At 45.3% G+C, this 23642-nt stretch overlaps 1 protein-coding gene across 1 annotated transcript in view; it reads right to left on the minus strand.

Annotated features, from left to right (window-relative positions):
• Nucleotides 1-23642, minus strand: part of TPO (thyroid peroxidase) — a 250087-nt gene that overhangs the window by 50012 nt on the left and 176433 nt on the right. The window contains exon 9 of the mRNA XM_044290990.1: nt 452-616. Coding sequence (XP_044146925.1) covers nt 452-616 — 165 coding nt within the window. The remainder of the gene's footprint in view (nt 1-451; nt 617-23642) is intronic.

Genomic DNA, 23642 nt, shown 5'->3' on the forward strand with positions numbered 1-23642 from the left:
TTTATTGCTTCGAAGCCAAAGCCTGGGGTCCAGCGGTATCCGGGTAGGAGCACTGTGACAAAAAAAGAGACATTTAGGCCACACTACACCACTCAGCATTCCTTCACCTGGGACACGATATATAGGAGGGCCCTGGGGGGAGGCGCCTGTTGCACATACATATTTAAATAAAATAGACTTTTCAATGCAGTTGTAAACATTTTCAATCATTTTCAATGCAGTATATTAATCCACATAAATAGTAGTTAATTTAATAAATAATACATTTTTTTAAATATAATTTTACATGACCCCGTATATTGTTGATATTAACACTTGTGCAATGAACTCTAGTTTGAAATAACAATGTGTCATCTTTGTTTGCACCAGATGCTTAACTCAGGTTCAGTCTGCTTAACATTCAGTTCACCTCCCATAGACTTTAATTGTAATTCTCTATATTGCAGGTTACCTTTACAGATTGGGGGCTGGGTAGTGTTCCATTGATTTCCATGACAGGCTAATTTTTCATTTCCTTCTAAGCGATATCCAGGGTAACAAAAATAAATTAAGAGAATCTCTGAACAATATATAAAATCACCATTCTCTATCTTCTTTGGAAGACCACACAGTGCACCTACAATAAGATATAGGATGGTTACAGCCATTGAAGGTTTATCTTGGTTTTTATTCTCTAAACAAAATCTTGGGCTTGGGATAAAAATGAGACACCATTGATATATTTCCAAACAGAACTGTAAATTTGGACGAGACAAAAAAAATAGAACAAATCTGCATCTATTTTAGCTTTAAACCTGTATCCTCTCTGAATGCTGAGTGCATTCAGAGGTTCAGTAGCGGTGTTGAAACTAGTATTTGCTAGCGAGTGTATGTATTGGTTATTGTGTATCCAAGAGGTTCAGTTAACCAGACTCACTTGAGGTTGACAGTAGAGAAAATAACGTTCAACTCTATGGCTAGCTCTCAAAATCAGCCTCACAAAATTTTTGGTGCCATTGACTACTTGGCTCACAAGAAGTAACGCCAGAATTCTACTCAGAATTTAATGAAAAAAAACAACCAACAAAACATCCTTATGTGCCTTTGACATTTGTTTTGCCAGGACATTTAGGAAGAGAGGGGTGGGTTTAGGCTGCATAATTTTTTGTCTACACAGTGAGCATGGCCATTCTGTTGGAAGGAATCTCCTAGTTGCAAATAGTGCAAAATACACCTAAAGAATTATTAGGAACACCATACTAATACGGTGTTGGACCCCCTTTTGCCTTCAGAACTGCCTTAATTCTATGTGGCATTGATTCAACAAGGTGCTGATAGCATTCTTTAGAAATGTTGGCCCATTTTGATAGGATAGCATCTTGCAGTTGATGGAGATTTGAGGGATGCACATCCAGGGCACGAAGCTCCCATTCCACCACATCCCAAAGATGCTCTATTGGGTTGAGATCTGGTGACTGTGGGGGCCATTTTAGTACAGTGAACTCATTGTCATGTTCAAGAAACCAATTTGAAATGATTCGAGCTTTGTGACATGGTGCATTATCCTGCTGGAAGTAGCCATCAGAGGATGGGTACATGGTGGTCATGAAGGGATGGACATGGTCAAAAACAATGCTCAGGTAGCCTGTGGCATTTAAACGATGGCCAATTGGCACTAAGGGGCCTAAAGTGTGCCCAGAAAACACCCCCCTACACCATTACACCACCACCACCACCATCCTGCACAGTGGTAACAAGGAATGATGAATACATGTTCTCATTCTGTTTACGCCAAATTCGGACTTTACCATTTGAATGTCTCAACAGAAATCCAGACTCATCAGGCAACATTTTTCCAGTCTTCAACAGTCCAATTTTGGTGAGCTTGTGCAAATTGTAGCCTCTTTTTCCTATTTGTAGTGGAGATGAGTGGTACCCGGTGGGGTCTTCTGCTGTTGTAGCCATCCGCCTCAAGGTTGTGCGTGTTGTGGCTTCACAAATGCTTTGCTGCATACCTCGGTTGTAACGAGTGGTTATTTCAGTCAACGTTGCTCTTCTATCAGCTTGAATCAGTCGGCCCATTCTGCTCTGACCTCTAGCATCAACAAGGCATTTTCGCCCACAGGACTGCCGCATACTGGATGTTTTTCCCTTTTCACACCATTCTTTGTAAACCCTAGAAATGGTTATGCGTGAAAATCCCAGTAACTGAGCAGATTGTGAAATACTCAGACCGGCCCGTCTGGCACAAACAACCATGCCACGCTCAAAATTGCCTTTCTTGCCCATCCTGACATTCAGTTTGGAGTTCAGGAGATTGTCTGGACCAGGACCACAACCCTACATGCATTGAAGCAACTGCCATGTGATTGGTTGACTAGATAATCGCATTAATGAGAAATAGAACAGGTGTTCCTAATAATTCTTTAGGTGAGTGTATATTTGGTAACGGCACTAGCCATAGTACAAATAGTAACGGCTGTAGTATACATATACAACCACCCATAGAACAGCTGAATAGCTAACCTAGTTGTGCAATGTTAATGCTTCCCTTCACTGCATAGTTATGTAGATTTGCCTTTAAGTAGTTTTGAAAACTGAGTAGCTTGTGGAGATATACTGGAGATCAAAAATGTATAGTAAAAACTCACTGTTGTCCTGTTATTATACTCCATTAAGCCTCATTCACATATCAGTGTTTTGGTCAGTGATTTCCATCAGTGATTGTTAATCAAAACCAGGATTGGAGCCTCCAGAGAGAAAAGGTATAAGGGAAAGATTTGCTCCTGTTCTGTGTTTAGAGCCGCACCTGGTTTTGACTCAAAATCATTGACAAAATACTGACTTCTGACGGCATTACATCTCTGCAGAGGTTGAAACCTAGCTTTCTCAGACTGCTGAATTCAATGCCTAGTTGTTTGCAGTGATGAATCCTTCCATATACCTAGACCAACTTACTGTTCAGGATAATGGTATGGAGACAGCACGTCCTTCTTGTGAAGTTTATTCCAGATGCAATGCAATTCCTAGCTGGATTTGCTAGCCAGGACCCTGGAAAAACTGAGTAAGTAATGCTAGTGACAAATCCTCCCTACTGTAGTATAGCTAGATAGATTTGTCATTCAGGGTCCCAGGAAAGCTGGATGCCAACCTTGTGGAACTGTACTAGACCGGAGAATATGAAACATACCAAATATACTCTAAAATTGGGCCACAGCTAGGTAGATTTGACTTTCAGGTTCCTGGGAAAGCTGGGTTGCCACTACGTGGAGCTGTAATAGAGACTGTGGAATTCTAAATCTACCAAGATAAAGCCCCAATTCCCACTCCTAAATAGTGCCATAACTAGGCAGATTTTCCTTTCAGGAACCTGAAAAAGCTGGGTCACTTGCATAATGTAAGGGTTATTATATGGTCAGTGTGCACAGCTCCACAAGACTTGCAATCCAGGTTTCCAACACCAATGAATGTCAAATTTGCCTAGCCAGATGGTACAAAATCCTATCTGGATGCCTGACTTTCAGGCACTTGGAAAGCTGGGTAGCATTTTCTGAAGTGTCAGTGACCTGGCACTGTCTAGTATTCCTGCATACATACAGGGGTTTGTAAGAAGCTGCTGAGGTTTTGCAGCTTCCATCTCTTTCACAGTGTTGTGAGTGTTCATTAACGTGAATGCAGTGTAAAGCCCCACCCCTTTTCCCCAAACTTCCTGTTTGCCTGTGCGCTCAGAGTCATTCCCTGGCTGAAGATGGAGAGGCAAGTAGAAAGGGAACACTTCTCAGACTGCAGGATATCTGTTTAACTGCTTTCTGCATCAGGGTGCAGACATTCATGCAGAAAGAAACTTTCCTTAGCAGGTTCTGCTTCTTTTTTCTTGCATTTCAGAGTTTAATGTCTCTTTAAATAATTGCTGTCTACGAGAAAGAACCCTTAGGAAGGCCATGCCAGATTACTGCCTCTTCTTCTCAAAGACTATACGATACTAGTGTTGAGCGAACTGGAGTATCCGAAGTGGACTTCAATCCGAATTTCAGGGAAAATTAGATTCGGCGCAAACCTGAATTTCCTCATGCTTCATGTTAACAAATCAATTTTCACTAAAATGGCGGTAACAAAATGAATAAATTCATGCCCACCTCATAAATTTGAGCATGAAGAGGCCGCCTCAGCCATCTTGATTGAAGAGCCCACGAAAAATCTCATGCGCGGTGACGTAGACCAGCGTGATGGCATCATTACGCACTGTCCAATATTTTGCACGGGATCTTCAATCTCAAATGGGTATGGTGAGTATTTTTATTAACTGATTAACTAAAAGCCTTCATTTTTAAATCAGATATCAGCAATTAAGGCGTCTTGTGAGGGTTTAACAATGGGAGGCGACGGGCGTGGCTAGGCTGTGCACAATGCGACTAGATAGCAACATTCCCTCTTACCTTTTGGGTTCTTTCTGAACTAAACTGGCTAGAAACAGATTAGAAAACATGGAGAAAACAAGAGAGTACAACTCCCCAAGCTCAACAACAACTTAGAACACTACTTTGAAAAGGAGCAGAGTAAATATGGCGCCGATACCAGCAGCCAAGCGACCTCTCCTGCCTCTGGATGGAGCATCTCTCCAGTAAAGATCCCGGCACCCATCTCTCCTGCCCAAGACCATAACCCTCCACCGATGCTGGAATATCCGGTCCCCTCAATCTCGTCAACTCCGGAAGATGCAAACACTCCGGCCTTGAGACGCCATGGAAAACAAGATGGTGCGGATTCACTGACCACTAGAGACTCTTAATTGTGCAGCCCTATGACGCAGAGACCAAGGCTCGATCAGGCTACAGCATGTCAGGTCAATGTGTAACACCCCAGAGTTGTGTTACTGAACTCTTCTTCCCCGCTACAATCTCCTAAGAGCATTAGCCTTGTCATCTGATGTAATTTTACATTACATTATATCCTCACAAATGTGCATTATAAACCATGTTAAATGTATATTGTTGTCATTTTTCATGTTCACCAGCAGGTGGCAGCAATGTGTTAGCAAGGACTTAGTTTCAGTTTAATATGTCTAGGTTGGAATAGTTCATTCCAGTTTAGCTCCCCCTCTGTGAGCAGTGTGGGCTGTGCCCACATCCTGCCTCATGGGTAGAGAAGGAAGTTAGAGTGAGAGTGCCAGCGACCCCTGTTGGTGAAGGCTGTGTGTGTGTTAGGAGCTCCCTGAGATAGAGAAGGAAGCCAGGATCTTGTCTCGGCTGAGACATTGATCCCCAACCCCAGCAGCCTCAGCTGGATGAAGCAAGCAAATAACTCCAGTTCCAGGAAGAAAGCATACCCTGTGAAGATAACTGTGAGTAAAGTCCAGAGACCCAGGAAAAGCCATATTTCTCCTCAGCTAGTCAGTCCCCATACAGCAGAAGATAGAGAGTACAGAAGCCAAATTCCTGCCACAATATAGAGTAGATGTCCTTTCCTGCAAGCTCCAGGTTGATAGAGCAGAAGATAAATTCCTGCCAACCATTGCCAATACCTGCTGGGACCAAAGACTAAAGCTGTATCTTGCTTGGATGAAAGCTACAGCTAGTAAAGACAAGTTTGAACTTTACCCAAGGTCTGGATCTCAATTTCTGCTGCAAAATCCCTCTATTATTCCTACTAGCACTACACTTAATTTATTGCAAGTGAGCCAGGATCCAGGAGTCTAGCCGTACCCAGGTAGGAGACACCGTTGACACCATTATCACCACCATACAGAAACATTACACCACTCTGGCATTCCTAAACTGGGACGTGAGTTATAACATCCTTAAAGGGCCCTGTGATTGTACCCTGTGCATGCTGCAATTGGCGTCACTAACACACTAACAAAACATAGAATATCATCTACACCTGACCCAGACATTGCATAATTTGGCATCAGATTGCATACCCCGGCCCAGCTCATTGCAAATGCCTCCACCACAAAAACTCAGCACCACCTTTCTGAGACTGATTCTTTTGTAGATTATCCTACCTCAGATAAACCAATATTAGAGGATACTTTGAAAAATATGCTTCTAGCTTTGAGAACAACCCTACACAGCTATATTACAGGCCTCATTAACCCCATCTCAGCCTCTATCCGCGAAATGGAAGACATAGTCAGCCATATCGAGACAAAGATGGAGGACTTTGCAAACTCCCAGAATAATGTTATAGATGCCCATAATGATATGGCAGATAAGATGGAGGTGCTGAAAGCAAAAATGGCGGACTTCGAGGACCGCTCCCACAGAAACAACATTAAGTTCAGAGGCATTCCTGAGGATGTCCCGGCGGCTGAACTACAAGCTTACCTACACAAACTGTTCACACTGCTTATCCTGGACATGTTAATAGAACAGGCACATAGGGTCCCCAAGCCAAAACATCTGGGCGGATAGGTGCCACGAGATACTCTGGCGAGAATCGATTTCTTTCATATTAAAGAGGCGTTAATGACGGCAGCTAGAGATGAGCGAATTTTTCAAAAATTCGATTTGGCCGGTTCACTGAATTTTTCGGGAAAATTTGCTTTGATCCGAATTTATTCGTGGCGAATCACGTTAAAAAACTGCTATTTCCGGGCCTGCAGAGAGCCTTTATAGGGGTGTAGAACACTGTGCCTTGCAATAACACTCATAGGGAGTCTGCTGTAGTAGTGAAACAATACTGTGAGTCAGTATGACATGCAGATGACAGGTGTCGCTCTTAGAATCACTGCACACTTCACTTATTTGGGCAGTCACAGGGCCAAAACTGACCAAATAACTCAAGTATCTACTCAGGTAGATGTTAGCGTCAAGAAGAAGCGCACTCCTTCAACACCGTCGTCAGCTGATTCCAAATAGATGTCTACAGAGCCTGTTCTATTAAACGCTTATACAAGTAGAGCCCTCCAACAGAGTGGAGAGGGTGTCAGCAGTAAGTTTGTGTTGATGTCACTGATTATTTTGCCCTTCCTCTGATCAAGCAGAACAATAACCCCTCAAAAAACATATCCTATCTGTTGAGCATTTGCCTTCACTCGTTCAGCATTTGGTCAGTAATCCATCAGTATTGCTAATGCAAAAAAAACAGGAGTGGATCTAAAACAGAGATGACATGTGAACTGAATATTTGCATGTCTTCTGTGTTTTCTACCCACTCCTACTTTTGGCTACCAATTCATAAGCCAATTCTGATGGGACCATACAGGCCTTAAAGCTGCTACACAGACAGGATCCATTGTGCGTCTCATTTTTCCTTCCTTCTGACAAATCAGAAGAAGTGTCAAATGATGATGTCAGCCATACCAAAAGCCAAAATAGTGGACCAGTCATGGGGAAGGGTGGGAACTGCATGAGAAGTCCACAGAGTGGACCTATGACATAGTGGTGAGGTGGAAGTAGCATGATGAGACCACAGAGTGGTCCAATGACAGGGTCTGGAGGTGAAAGCAGTATGAGGAGGCCACCAAGAGGCACAATGACAGTGTGCTTAGGTTGCGGCAGCAGCAGCATTAGGAGAAGACCACCGAGTGACACAATGACCGAGTCTGGAGGTGGCAGCAGCATGAGTAGGCCACAGAGTGGCACAATGACCGAGTATGGAGGTGGCAGCAGCATGAGTAGGTGTCATGGAACCATGAACCAGACGTACAACAAGAGATAAGTGGAAATAAGAAGGCTTTATTGAAAATCAAGCTGTAAGCAAAAGTCCAAACGGATGGCTAAACCGAAGCAGGGTCTTGCGTAGACAGAGGTCAGGAACCAGAAGGATAGTCAGACGAAGCCCGGATCAGGAACCAGCAGGGTAGTCAGACGAAGCCAGGATCAGGAACCAACGGGGTAGTCAGACGAGGCCAGGATCAGGAACCAGAAGCAGCAGCAGTCTTAGAAGCATGTGAACACAGGAGGACCAAGCAAGGAACTGAAGCCACAGACCTCCTATATATATGAGCTAGGCATCCAGCTCCTCCCAGTGGGAAGGGGAAGCCGCAGGGTGGGAGGCTACAAGAAACCCAGAAACCAAGATGGCCGCCAGCACATGTCAAACGAAGGAGAACAGTAAGAAGGTAAGACCATGACAGTACCTCCCCCTCAAGGGCCCCTCCTCCGCGGAGTAAGGAACGGTTTCTGAGGGAAGCGTGCGTGGAAGGCTCGGAGCAAAGCAGGAGCATGGACATCTGCGGAGGGAACCCAGGAACGCTCCTCTGGACCATAACCACGCCAATGGACCAAAAACTGCAACCGACCGCGGACCAGGCGTGAGTCCAGGATATTGCTCACCTCATATTCCTCACGATTGCCCACTTGGACCGGACGGGGCCGAGGAACCGAGGAAGTGAAACGATTACACACCAATGGCTTCAACAGGGAGACATGAAACACGTTGGAGATCCGCATGCCAGGAGGAAGCGCAAGGGCATAGGCTACCGGGTTTACCCTGCGAAGCACTCGGAAGGGACCAACAAAGCGAGGCGCCAGCTTGGGAGTGGGCACTCGAAGGTTGAGGTTGCGGGTGGACAACCATACACGGTCTCCGACCTGGTAGGAAGGAGCGGGCGCTCGTCTGCGATCAGCCTGGAGTCTCTGGCGCTGTGCAGAGACCTCAAGGGACCTCTGGATCTGTACCCAAGAAGCACGTAGGACGGAAAGGTGATCCTCCACAGCCGGAATATCCTGGGGAGAGAATACCTCCGGTAACACGGCAGGTTGGAACCCATAATTGGCCATGAAGGGAGACGTCCCAGAGGAAGAGTTCACTGCCGTGTTCCTGGCAAACTCAGCCCAAGGCAGGAGGTCAACCCAATTGTCTTGGTGATCGGAGACATAGCAACGAAGGAATTGCTCCAAGGCCTGATTGGATCGTTCTGCGGCCCCATTGGACTGAGGGTGGTAGGCCGAGGAGAAAGAGAGATGAATCCCCAACTGGGAGCAAAAGGCGCGCCAGAACCTGGACACAAACTGACTCCCCCGATCCGACACAATCTCCTTGGGCAAACCGTGCAACCGGAAGACCTCCCTGGCGAAAATCGTGGCCAACTCTTGTGCAGAGGGTAACTTCTTGAGAGGAACACAGTGGCACATTTTGGAAAACCGATCCACAATCATGAGAATGACCGTATGGCCTCGGGATGCAGGGAGGTCCACAATGAAATCCATCCCCAGGTGTGACCATGGGCGCTCCCCGGTGGCTATGGGTTGCAAAAGGCCCAACGGAAGGTGCCGAGGGGACTTACTCTGGGCACAAACGGAGCATGCCGCTACAGATGCGGCGATGTCGGAACGTAGAGAAGGCCACCAGAACAGACGTGAAACAGCCCAGGACAGCTGATTCTTTCCAGGATGCCCCGCGGCCTTGGAGTTATGGTAGGTTCGCAACAACCGAGTGCGCAACTCCTCAGGCACAAAACACCTGCCGTTGGGTCTCCCAGAGGGAGCACCAGATTGAGCCGCCAAAATCTGCTCACCCAGGGGAGAGGTCAGGCTGGTGCGAATGGCGGCCAGGATCTGATTCGGAGGTATGACCGAAGTCGGAATCGACTCCTCCCCGGACAGCTCGGAGTACTGCCGTGATAAGGCATCCGCTCTGATGTTCTTGGAACCGGGTAGGTAGGAGACCACGTAATTAAAACGTGACAAGAACAGAGCCCATCTGGCCTGACGTGGTGTCAATCTCTTGGCCTCAGAAAGGTAGGTCAGATTCTTGTGGTCCGTCAGGATGAGAACCGGAACCACCGAACCCTCGAGCAAGTGCCTCCATTCTTTAAGGGCCTGCACGATGGCCAATAACTCCCTGTCACCAATCTGATAGTTGCACTCCGCGGAAGACAGTTTCCGGGAGTAAAACCCACAAGGAAGCAGAGGACCCTCTGGTGTTCTACGCTGAGACAGAAGGGCGCCTACTCCTGTCTCAGACGCGTCCACCTCGAGGACAAAGGGCAACCCAGGGTTGGGATGCGACAGAATCGGAGCCGACACAAAGGCGGACTTTAGAGCCTCAAAAGCTCGGATGGCCTCGAGCGGCCAGACCTGGAAATTACTGCCCTTCCTGGTCAGATCCGTGAGAGGCTTGGCTAGCATAGAAAAGTCCCTGATGAACTTCCGATAATAATTGGCGAAGCCCAAAAAGCGCTGCAGGGCACGGAGACCACTGGGCTGGGGCCACTGTAAGACAGCCGAAACCTTCTCAGGATCCATGGAGAACCCCTCAGCGGAAATGATGTAACCTAAGAAGGTTACCTGGGATCGGTGAAATTCGCATTTCTCAAGCTTACCGAACAGCCTGTTCTCTCGTAACCGTTGCAACACTCGTCTGACATCCATAATGTGGGCCTCCATGGATTCAGAATATACCAAGATGTCATCCAAATAGACCACCACACACTGCTGCAACAGGTCACGGAAAACATCGTTGATGAATTCCTGGAAGACTGCGGGCGCATTGCACAACCCAAAGGGCATAACCAAGGATTCATAATGACCGGTCCTGGTGTTAAACGCGGTCTTCCACTCATCGCCCGCCTTGATCCTTACCAGGTTATATGCCGCCCTCAGGTCGAGTTTGGTAAAGACCGTGGCCCCTTTGAGGCGATCGAACAGCTCGGAAATCAAGGGTATCGGGTAAGCGTTCTTGATCGTGATGCGATTGAGACCCCTGTAATCGATGCAAGGCCTCAACTCACCGCCCTTCTTTTTCACAAAGAAAAATCCAGCCCCTGCCGGGGACGAGGATTTGCGAATGTGTCCGCGTGAAAGCGCCTCCCTCACGTACTCCTCCATGGCCTCATTCTCCGCTACCGACAGTGGATAGACTTTGCCACGAGGAGGAACGGCACCAGATTGTAACTCTATGGCACAATCGTATGGGCGGTGCGGAGGTAGGGCAACTGCGCGCACCTTATCGAATACATCCCGGTACTCTTCGTATTCAGGAGGCAACAGAGAGTCCGAGGAAGTACACAGCAACTTGACAGGCCCATGGATGCAACTAGCCCCACACTGCGGTGACCACGAGAGGATCTCGGCCGATCTCCAATCGAAAGTCGGATTATGCTTCTGGAGCCAGGGGTACCCCAAGACCACCGAGTAGTGTGGAGACGAAATCACCTGGAGACAGACCGACTCTCTGTGAACGGCACCAATGGCTATCCCCACTGGAAGGGTCTCATGAGTCACGTGTGGCGGCAGAAGGGGTCTGCCGTCTATCGCCTCAAGAGCCAGTGGGGAACCTCGAGGCTGCAGAGGAATGGAATTGGCGGCAGCGAACACACTATCAATGAACAAACCACCAGCACCAGAGTCCACCAACGCCTGGGTCGTCACCGAGCCCCCGACCCAGGAGAGGACAACAGTGATCAGTGGTTTGTCAACACGGGAAACCGGGGACGAGGAGACTCCACCCAAGATCTGCCCCCGACAGGATCTCAGGTGCGAGCGTTTCCCGGACGGTTCGGACATGCCAACCGAAAATGCCCACCGAGACCACAGTACATGCATCGGCCCTCGCGTCTCCGGAGTACCCTCTCCCCCTCGGACAGGCGAGCAAACCCCAGCTGCATGGGTTCACCCCCAGACGAGTCATCCCCAGGAGGCGTGGGAGGAGAGGGAGGCACGGGTGGGACAGCAAACGTAGGCGCCAATCTGTTAGAAGACCTCCGCAGGCTCTCCTTAAAGGAAGGTCTCTCCCTGAGTCTGGTGTCAATCAAAATCAGGAAAGAAATAAGAGACTCGAGCTCCACTGGTAGGTCCTTAGCTGCAACCTCATCCTTCAAGGCATCCGAGAGACCATGAGAGAAAGCAGCGACCAGAGCCTCATTATTCCAGCCCACCTCTGCTGCCAGGGTACGAAACTCAATGGCGTATTCAGCTACGGATCGTGAACCCTGTCTGATGGACATAAGGAGCTTCGCAGCAGAGGCAGCACGAGCCGGCACATCGAATACCTTCCGAAGAGAAGCAACAAAACCGGAAAACTCGGCAACCACCGGATTGTTGTTCTCCCATAAAGGGCTGGCCCAGGCCAAGGCCTTGTCCGAGAGCCGCGAGATCAAGAAGCCCACCTTTGATCTCTCAGTAGGAAAGGCATGTGGCAGCAACTCGAAATAAATTCCCACCTGGTTAAGGAAACCTCGGCACTGAGTTGGCTCTCCCCCAAAGCGCTGTGGAAGGGGGGCAGAACCGGTCATACCCCGAGACACCGCAGGCGCAGCAACAGGTGTCGGGGTAGACTCTGGCGCAACAACCGGAGCGGCAGTAGGAGCGGGCCCAGGAGCGACAACCGACCCATCGGCAACGGAAGCGAAATGAGCCGTGCGTTCAAGCAGGGTTTGCAACGCCACAGCGAATCGACCCAACAGGTGATCCTGCTGATCAAGTCTGGCAACCAGCGTAGGTAGCGAGGATGGCCCTGTACCGTCAAAATTCATGGCTTGGTCCTAATGTCATGGAACCATGAACCAGACGTACAACAAGAGATAAGTGGAAATAAGAAGGCTTTATTGAAAATCAAGCTGTAAGCAAAAGTCCAAACGGATGGCTAAACCGAAGCAGGGTCTTGCGTAGACAGAGGTCAGGAACCAGAAGGGTAGTCAGACGAAGCCCGGATCAGGAACCAGCAGGGTAGTCAGACGAAGCCAGGATCAGGAACCAACGGGGTAGTCAGACGAGGCCAGGATCAGGAACCAGAAGCAGCAGCAGTCTTAGAAGCATGTGAACACAGGAGGACCAAGCAAGGAACTGAAGCCACAGACCTCCTATATATATGAGCTAGGCATCCAGCTCCTCCCAGTGGGAAGGGGAAGCCGCAGGGTGGGAGGCTACAAGAAACCCAGAAACCAAGATGGCCGCCAGCACATGTCAAACGAAGGAGAACAGTAAGAAGGTAAGACCATGACAGTAGGCCACAGAGTGGCACAATGACCAAATCTGTAGGTGGCAGCAGCAGTAGCAGCATTAGGAGAAGGCCACCGAGTGGCACAATGTCAGAGTCTGGAGGTGGCAGAAGCATGAGTAGGCCACAGAGTGACACAATGACCGAGTCTGGAGGTGGCAGCAGAATGAGTAGGCCACAGAGTGGCACAACAACAGAGTATGGAAGTGGCAGCAGCAGTAGCAGCATTAGGAGAAGGCCACAGAGTGGCACAATGTCAGAGTATGGAGGTGGCAGCAGTATGAGGAGGCCACCGAGTGGCACAATGACCGAGTCTGGAGGTGGCAGCAGCATGAGTAGGCCACAGAGAGGCACAACGACAGAGTATAACCGCCACCACCGTGAACTGAGAATGCATTTTTTTTGTACTGAAATACAAAATAACATATAACCGCCGCACTGACTGACTGCTACCGCCGCTACTTCCGTGAACCCCTGCACCACTACTTCCCGAGTAGGTAGGCTGCTGCGAAGCAGGTCCTCTACCCCGGGCATGTTTGGCTCCCAACCTCCCACTGCAGCCACCCTGCTGAATCCCAGCCATGATTTCAACACATATAACTGCCAACATGAACCGAATATTTATTTTTCTGTATGTACTGAAATAAGCCACTAAATGTTTTCAACACATATAACTGCCGCCGATGTGAACTGAGAATGTATTTTTCTTTTTGTACTGAACTAGGCCACAAAACACATTCAACTCATACTGTATTACCACCGCCAACGTGAACTGAGAATGCATTTTTTTTTTGTACTGAAATAGGCCACTTAACGCTTTCAAAACATATAACCGCCGCCGACGTGAACTGAGCATGTATTTTTCTGTTTGTACTGAAATAGACCACTAAGCGTTTTCAACACATAACTGCCACGACGTGAACTGAGAATGTAATTTTCTTTTTGTACTGAAATACAAAATAACACATATAACCGCCGCACTGACTGACTGTTACCGCCGCTACTTCTGTGAACCCCTGCACCACTACTTCACGGGTAGGTAGGCTGCTGCGATAACCCCAGGCACGTTTTGTCCCCGACCTCTCACTGCAGCCATCCTGCAGACTCCCAGCCATGCTTTCAACACATATAACCGCCAACGTGAACTGAAAATATATTTTTCTTTTTGTACTGAAATAGGCTAGTAAACGCTTTCAGCAGAAATAAATGCACCAGTGAAGTGCTAATATATTTCTTTCTGTACTGAAATAGGCCACTCAATGCTTTTGCCACAAATAAGTGCACCAGTGAAGAACGTATATATTTATCTTTTTTTACTGTAATACGCCCCTATACGCTTTAACAGAAATAACTACAGAAGTGAACTGAGCATATATTTTTCTTGTTGGACTGAAATAGGCCACTATACATTTTTACCAGAATTAACTGCAGAAATGCAATGAGAATATATTTTTCTTGTAGTACTGAAATACGCCTCTATACGCTTTCACCCGAAATAACTGCAACAGTGCAGTGCGTATATATTTTTCTTCTTTTACTGTAATACGCCCCGAAACGCTTTCATCCGAAATAAGTGCAACAGTGCAGTGCGTATATATTTTTCTTCTTTTACTGTAATACGCCCCAATACGCTTTCACCCGAAATAACTGCAACAGTGCAGTGCTTATATATTTTTCTTCTTTTACTGTAATGCGCCCCTATACACTTTCACCCAGAATTAACTGCAGAAATGAACTGAGAATATATTTTTCTTGTTGTACTGGAATCTGACCCTATACGCTTTGACCAGAAATAACTGCAACAGTACAGTGCGTATATATTTTTCTTGTAGTACTGAAATACGCCCCTATACGCTTTCACCAGAAATAACTGCAACAGTGCAGTGTATATATATTTTTTTTTTTACTGAAGTACTCCCTTATACGCTTTCACCAGAAATAACTGCAGAAGTGAAATTCGTATATATTTTTCATGAAGTACTAATATAAGATACTAAAGATACTAAGATAAAAGCCACTAAAGGCTTTTCAACATACTGTAGCACTTTCAGCCCAATAACATAGCTGGAATGACATAGCTGTCTAATGGCTATTTGGATCCCCAAATAATCTTTCCCTGCACTTGTAAATCGCTTTCCTATCAATGTCCCTAGCGCCTTCTGACGTCTCTCCCTGTGCTAAGGTGCTGTGCAATGATTCCTCCCTATCTTTTCCCTGCGCTTATAAATAGTTTTTTCTGTCTTTTTTTTTTCCACAATGAGGTTTTTCCAATTGCTGTCCCTAGCGACTTCACACGTCTGTCCCTGCACTCTGAATGCTGGAAAATGGCAGAATCTAAAATGGCTGCTGTATTTATAGGGCTGTGACATCACAGAGCTGGCTGGCTGCCGATTGGAGTTATCACCCATATTGACATGCCTGCATGCAACCAGAGTTCCTTTCCCTATGTCCTAGTCCTCACACATGTAGCTGCCATTTTAGGAAAATTGCAATTCGTTACCATGAAGGGCAAGGAAATTCGCATTCGTTGCAAATCAAATTTTTCCTGAAATTCGGATCGAATTCCACTTTGTAAGCTTTGATTCTCTCATCTCTAACGGCAGCCAGAAAGTTTAAAACATTGCCACCTCCCCACAAGGCAGTCAAACTATACACTGATCTTTCCGCTGCAACACTGTGTCAATGCAGAACCTTGCTGCCAATTACTGCTGCCTTGCGTAAAAACAACATTCTATGCCGGGGCAACCCTCTAAAGCTGCTTATTTCCAAAGAGGGTCAAACACACGTGATTAAGGCCTCTTGCACATGACCGTATGCCCACCAAGATATACGGTCTGTGAGCGGGCAATATGTCCAGTAGCGGCACAGCATCATAGCATCATAGATTACAATGATGCTATGCACGTCAGGCCGCCCGCGGGGCTATTGTCCCACACTCATAAGATTATATAAGTGCGAGACAATAGCGCCGCTGATGGCCCGACTGTCCACAGCATCATTGTAATCTATGATGCTGTGTGCTCCCATGCGCACGATCAATGCCGCTCCGGGATATATACATATCAGAGGGCATACGGTCATGTGCAAGAGGCCTAATTCTTATGACGAGGGAAAGACTCTTTTGCAGGAATGGAAGATGCAGCCGAAACCTGTCAGAGACGGAAGACTCGATCCAGTCTCAATGATTCCTAGAGAATGACATGAAGTGTTCCCTGGAAGGACTCAAAGGACCCAAGGAGTACAACTTGATGTTAGGGTGCCATCTGTGACCTAGGGTTGCCTTCCTTGGCTTCTATAAAGAACTGTGACCCGCTGTACCGTAAGCAGCATGTTGCCATACTGGTTATATACCCATCGTTACATATGTTATTTTTGTTTTGCAGTTTCGTTATGCACCTTATGTTCACTTTATGAAGCTTCTGTGCACTATATGAGGCAATTATTCTGCCTCCATGGGGCTTAAACTGATGTCTCTGAATATCAAGGGGCTCAACTGCCCCTAAAAAAGGTCCTATGTGTGGAGAGAGGCTCTGACTTTGAATGCAAATGTAGTATGTGTGCAAAAATCTCACCTTCTTCAACAAGACGCTCATCACGTGAGACAACGCCCACACATCATACACTCTCATAACAGTACAAAATCTAGAGGGGTTTTCATACCAGTCAGGAACTCAGTGCCTTTCTCCCTGATTCACCAAATAGTGGACCTAAAGGGCCATTACCTAATACTGGTGTGTACAATTAACATCATCAGCTATACGCTAGTGAATCTGTATGCCCCAAATGTCCGCCAAATATCGTTCCTGAATAAACTGATGAGGACAATAAAAACTGTAAGACAGGGAAAGCTTATCCTAAGCAGTGACTTTAATACTTTAATAAGTTTGATGTGTCACATGACCCTCTTCCTATTGAAAAAACAAAAGTTGGATTCAAAATGGCCAACTTCAAAATGGCCGCCATGGTCACCACCCATCTTGAAAAGTTTCCCCCCTCACATATACTAATGTGCCACAAACAGGAAGTTAATATCACCAACCATTCCCATTTTATTAAGGTGTATCCATATAAGTGGCCCACCCTGTATAGTGGATTACACTATTGATTCCATGAATCCCACATGCCGCGTAGACACAAATCTCTCCTCTTTATACACATGGAAGGACTTAAAGCGAACCTTTCACCAGGATTTCACATAATAAACTATTACCAGTACCTTATAGATTATCCTCATTGTGTTTCAATGCATTCTTGTGCCGCTTTCCTGGGATGTATATTCAAGAAAAAAACGAATTATAAAGTCCTCGTCTCCAGCTCCTGAAGTCACGCTCCTGAAGTCAAGGGGGTAGCCCTTCCCTCACTCCGGGCTGTACCTCCCCTGCCCTAACCCCGCCTCTAAGTGGTGTAACTGACACCCGGCTCAGTCGCCGGGACCGCGCTTGTACAGGCGGCGCATGCGCCGTCGGACTCGAACGCGATTCTGTAACTGAATCGCACGTGAGGAAGAGAAGACAGGCAGGCATTGGGGACGGCGCATGCGCGATTCAGTTACAGGATCGCGTTTGAGTCCGACGGTGCATGCGCCGCCTGTACAAGCGCGGTCCCGGCGACTGAGCCGGGTGTCAGTTACACTACTTAGAGGCGGGGTTAGGGCAGGGGAGGTACAGCCCGGAGTGAGGGAAGTGCTACCCCCTTGACTTCAGGAGCGTGACTTCAGGAGCTGGAGACGAGGACCTTATAACTCGTTTTTTTCATGAATATCCATCCCAGGAAAGCGGCACAATAATGCATTGAAACGCAATGAGGATATCTATAAGGTACTGGTAATAGTTTATTATGTGAAATCCTGGTGAAAGGTTCCCTTTAACAATGTTTGAAGAGTGCATCATAGCTCAGAAAGAGACTTCACTTACTTTTCACCCTTCCACATATCTTATTCACGCATAGATTTGTTCCTAGTAAATAAAACTGTCTTAACACACAATATCCACATAGACATAAGGCTGATCCAATGGTCCGACCACGTCCCTATTACTATAACTGTAGCAGAACAATACCAGTCCCAACCAAATCCGGTCTGGAGAAATAACACTTACACTTTAAACCACACTAAATATAGACCTGAGATTGATTGATTAATGCGGTATCAGTTTCATACCCTTTTATCATTTGGCAAGCACACAAAGCACAAAGCTTTTATGAGAGGCCTCCTTATTAAAATTGGCCATTTGGAAAAGAAAACCAGAGAGAAAGATGTAAATTCCATCCTCCAGAAACTTAGAGACCTGAGAACACTAAATTAAAATCAGCCATCAGCCCAGAGATCTTGTGAGATTAGACAGGAGAGAGATAGATTGCAAGGTTTGTTGTTACACAACTATGAAAGAACGCTTTAGCATACAAAAACCCGATATTATACACAGGAAAACAAAGCCCAACATGCCAAGTCTAAAATCCCATTCCTTCTACACCCCAAACGAAAGCTAAACTCACTGACACTAGGGAGATAGCGACCCAATTCAGATCATATTATTAAGGCCTGTGTAATCTCAAAAATAACACCAATCTCTCAGAAAACCACTCCCAATTAGTGGAGTGCTTCCAGGAACAAACTTTATTACCCTACCTTTCAGAATCCCAATTGAAAACTATAAATGAACCCATCTCTAGCGAGGAAATTAGGACCCTGATTAAAGCCCTTCCCTTGGGGAAATCTCCAGGCCCAGATGGGCTATCAAATGAGTATTATAGATTCTTTCACCCAACTTTATTGCCAGACATGACAGAAATCTTCCAAAGAGCAGCAGAAGGAACTCCATTTCTCGCTGAAATGCTATCAGCCCTCATAGTAACTCTCCCAAAACCAGGTAAAGCAAACAATATACCTGAAAACTTCTGCCCTATTTCATTGATAATTTCGGACATTAAAATATTTGCTAAGTTGCTTGCTGGCAGACTTGCCCCGCTATTGCTCTCGCTCATTACCACAGACCAAGCAGGCTTCATTAATAGTAGGCAGGCGTCAGATAACACTAGACGACTACTAAATGAATATATTTAACTATGCAGAATCCAAAGGCATTCCTCTATTGGCAGTCACTCTCGATGCAGAGAAAGCCTTTGATCGCCTCCACTGGTCATTCATATTCATTGACGCTTCAAACAATGGACCTCAAGGGACAGATCCTAAACGCAATATCTAGCTTATACTCTTCCCCATCAGCTAAAGTGTTTGTGAATAGAGTGGTCTTCGACAGTTTGACATAAGCAAAGGGTCCAGACAAGGCTGTCCGTTATCCCCACTCATTTTCAAAATAGCTCTAGAGCCCCTGGCTCAGTGGATCAGGAATTCACCCGAGGTGGAGGGAATTAAAATAGGGCCTAAAACTCACACCATTACACTGTACGCTGATGAGATTATTCTTACCCTGACAAATCCAAGACAATACTTGAAGAAAGCATTAGCGATTATCTCACATTATGGAACCCTTTCCTTCTATAAAGTAAATGAAGCAAAGTCACAAGCGCTCCCTATACACATCCCTGCGGGGGATCTTACCATGTAGAGATCACGTACCTTGGCATAAATCTCACCTTTCCATGCTCTCTCCTCTATAATCATAATTTCAGACCTCTATTAAATGTCATTGCACAAGATCTCAACAGCTTTGGCATGAAAGCTCTATCATGGGTGGGTAGTGTAGCTTCTTTCAAGATGATGACCCTACCCAAGATCATCTATAAAGTCCGCACATTGCCTATACTCATACACAAGTTTTTCTTTAACCACTTCACATTTGGGCCATTTCCCCCTTCGTGACAGAGCCGTTTTTTTGAAAATCTGACATGTGTTAATTACTTACTTTTACTTACTTTTACATATCCAGGCCATTCTGAGACTGTATTCTCGTCCATATTGTACTTCATGAGAGTGGTAAAATTGAGTAAAAAAATTTCTTTTTAATTATAAAAAAAATACCAAATTTACCAAAAATTCTATTTCTCTACTTTTATAATAGATAGTAATACCTCCAAAAATAGTTATTACTTTACATTCCCCATATGTCTACTTCATGTTTCGATCATTTTGTGAATGTAATTTAGTTTTTTGGGGATGTTAGAAGGCTTAGAAATTTAGAAGCAAATCTTGAAATTTTTCAGAAAGTTTCCAAAACCCACTTTTTAAGGACCAGTTCAGGTCTGAAGTCACTTTGTGAGGCTTACATAATAGAAACCACCCCAAAATGACCCTATTTTAGAAACTACACCCCTCAAGGTATTCAAAACAGATTTTATAAATGCTGTTAAGCCTTTAGGTGTTCCACAAGATGGAGATTAAATTTTCAGAATTTCACTTTTTTAGCAGATTTTCCATTTTAATAATTTTTTTCCGCTAACAAAGCAAGAGTTAACAGCAAAAAAAAAACTCAATATTTATTGACCTGATTCTGTAGTTTACAGAAACACCCCATATGTGGTTGTAAACTGCTGTAAGGCCACATGGCAGGGCGCAGAAGGAAAGAAACAACATATGGTTTTTGGAAGGCAGATTTTGCTGGACTGTTTTTTTTGACACCATGTCCCATTTGAAGATTCCTTGATGCACTCCTAGAGTAGAAACTCCAAAAAAGTGACCCATTTTGTAAAATACACCCCTCAAGGTATTCAAAACTGATTTTACAAACTTTGGCAACCCTTTAGGTGTTCCACAAGAGTTAATGGAATATGAAGATAAAATTTCAGAATTTCAATATTTTGGCAAATTTTCCATTTTAATCCATTTTTTTCAGTAACAAAGCAAGAGTCAACAGCCAAACAAAACTTAATATTTATTGCCCTGATTCTGTAGTTTACAGAGACACCCCATATGTGGTCATAAACTGCTGTAAGGCTACATGGCAGGGCGGAGTAGGAAAGGAACGACATATGTTTTTTTGAGGGCAGATTTTGAAGCCCCCCCGATGCACCCCTAGAGTAGAAACTCCAAAAAAGTGACCCATTTTGGAAAATGCACCCCTCAAGGTATTCAAAACTGATTTTACAAACTTTGGTAACCTTTTAGGTGTTCCACAAAAGTTAATGCCCCCGAATTCTTGGAGGTTATACAGGCTCTTAACATTTCATGTCATTATGAAAGAACATTGCCTCCAACTGTAATGTCCAAAACTCGAGTGGAGTCTACATGGGTCTCTTGGCAAAAGAACCACAGATTCGCCCCAGAACCGAACGGTTGAAACAAATAATCACTCCATTGACGGATTGACGGAGCTTCGGAGAGTGACAGTTAGTTTGTCTGTTCTAGTCTTGATTAAAGGTGTTGGCCACCTTATGCATAAAAAAAAAAAAAAAATGGCCCCAGATAATAACTAAAGCCAAGAGATATTAGTATAATGATAGATATACTGTGTATGTATCATTTTTCTAATGTGTTCAGCATAGTATGCTCCCATAGATGAGAGGCTGTGTGGGCGGAGCAGCTGCAAAGTAAAAATAAAAATCCCAGCATGCATCACATCAAGCATCTTCAGAGGAGTGGTCACATGACATCCCTGGCCAACTGTGATACCATAGTACCAACAGCACCTCAGGTGTCATTTCATCACAGACAAGTCAGCATTTGTCTGTCTATTTATCTATCTTCTATCTATGTCATATAAATCTATCTGATATCTATCTATCTATCTCATATCTATCAATTCAATTTTTGGTATACTGTCTTATATAAGGGCTCATTTTTTTTTGTATGAGATGATGGTTTGATTGGCACTATTTTAGGGTGCATATGACTTTTTGATCACTTGGTATTACACTTTTTGTGATGTAAGTTTAAAAAAAACTATTTACACCGTTTTCTTTTTTTTTTAAGGTGTTCACCTGAGGGGTTAGGTCATGTGATATTTTTATAGAGCAGGTTCTTATGAACATGGCGATACGTAATATCTCTTTTTTTTTTTTTTTTTCTATAGCACTATAACAGCAGCTTCGAAGCTAAAACAAAAAATCATGTTTAAGTGTCTCCATTGTCTGAGAGTGATAGCTTTTTTTATTTTTTTAAAAATTGTCTTAGGTAGGATCTCATTTTTTGCGGGATGAGATGGCAGTTTAATTGGAACTATTTTGGGGAGCATACGCCTTTTTTGATAGCTTGGTATTACACTTTTTGTGATGTAAGATGACAAAAAATGGCTTATTTTACACGGTTTTCATATTTTTACAGTGTTCATCTGAGGGGTTAGGTCATGTGATATTTTTATAGAGCAGGTTCTTACGGACGCGGCGATACCTAATATGTCAACTTTTTTTATTTTTTTATTTTATTACATCAATAGCATTTAAAAAAAACAAACATTTTTAGTGTCTCCATAGTCTGAGAGCTATATTTTTTTTTTTTTTTTTTGGGGCAATTGTCTCATGTAGGGGCTCATTTTTTGTGGGATGTGGTGATGGTTTGATTGGTACCATTTTGGCATACATATGACTTTTTTATAATTTGTATTACCTTTTTTGGGAAGTTTTTTCATGGCGTTCTGGGAAAGTAACATGACCCTTTTATAGATCAGGTCATTATGGACGCGGTGATATCAAACGTGTAGTGTATTTTTTTTTTATAATTGGTGATAAATGTGCGGCTATATATATATTTTGTTATATACTTTTATTCACTTTTTTTTATTTTTTTTTGACCCAGACCCACTTTGTTCTTGTAGATCCAGTGGGTCTGATGCCTATATAATACACTACAGTACATTATATAGTGTACTGTAGTGTCCTGTGACTTTACACACAGGCTGATCAAGCTGCTTCTGCCTTTAGCTGAAGCCTGATCCAGCTTAGCTATACCATGGCAAGCCGAAAGCCTGTGAAGGTGTCCAGTTGTAATGGTAACCATCAGCGGCTGCCACAACAGAGCAGCCGCTGATGGGTGAGGGAGGGAGTGGGAGCCCCTCCTTCTGTAATCTTGTCAAGTATCGGGTGGCTGAAAACTCCCTCCCTGTTAACCCCTTCCATATCGCTGTCCCTATGGACCGCGGCATGGAAGGGGTTAAACGGCTTGGCCATCCTGAAAATTAGAGAGGGAGAGGAGGGGGAGGATTGGGAAATCACCCGCTAAGTAAATAAAATATGGGGGCACATTGAGGGCTGCAGCGGGGGGGATCATGGAATCGCGCGCAGGACTGGTGCAAGGATTTTTGCCACCCTAGGCAAAAGCTAATTTTAAAAACCCCTTGACTCCGCCTATTGACCACGCCCTTTGACCTGCCCCTTTTTTGTCGGCCACCTATTTATACAGACTGTACCCTTCATTGTGGTAAGGCCACGTTTACTCCTTCCAGCTACATACCATGTCATCCACAGATCCCCATCAGTGTCATCCACAGATCCCCAATAAATGTCATCCACAGATCCCCCATAAGTGTCATCCACAGATCCCCATAAGTGTCATCCACAGATCCCCCAAAAGTGTAATTTACAGATCCCCCATAAGTGTCATTCACAGATCCCCTCCCTGCCCAGCGCCGCCTCCTAGCTAATTTATTCACTTCACTTGCCTCTGGTTAATTGCACAGAAGCGCCTTAATCTCGCACAGGCACACTGGCAGAGGCATCGTCGAATGAGGTGCGCTTGAAGATGGCGCATGCGCACTTCGCTCGACGATGCTTCTGCCAGTGGGCCTGTGCAAGATTAGTGAATAAATTAGCTATCCGGCGGCGGCACGGGCCGGGGTCGGCGCCTCCAACAAGAGTGCGCTCTACGTGCCGGCCCTGAATTTGCGCGC

This window comes from Bufo gargarizans, chromosome 4, assembly GCF_014858855.1.
Source record: "Bufo gargarizans isolate SCDJY-AF-19 chromosome 4, ASM1485885v1, whole genome shotgun sequence".
Classification (NCBI taxonomy): domain Eukaryota; kingdom Metazoa; phylum Chordata; class Amphibia; order Anura; family Bufonidae; genus Bufo; species Bufo gargarizans.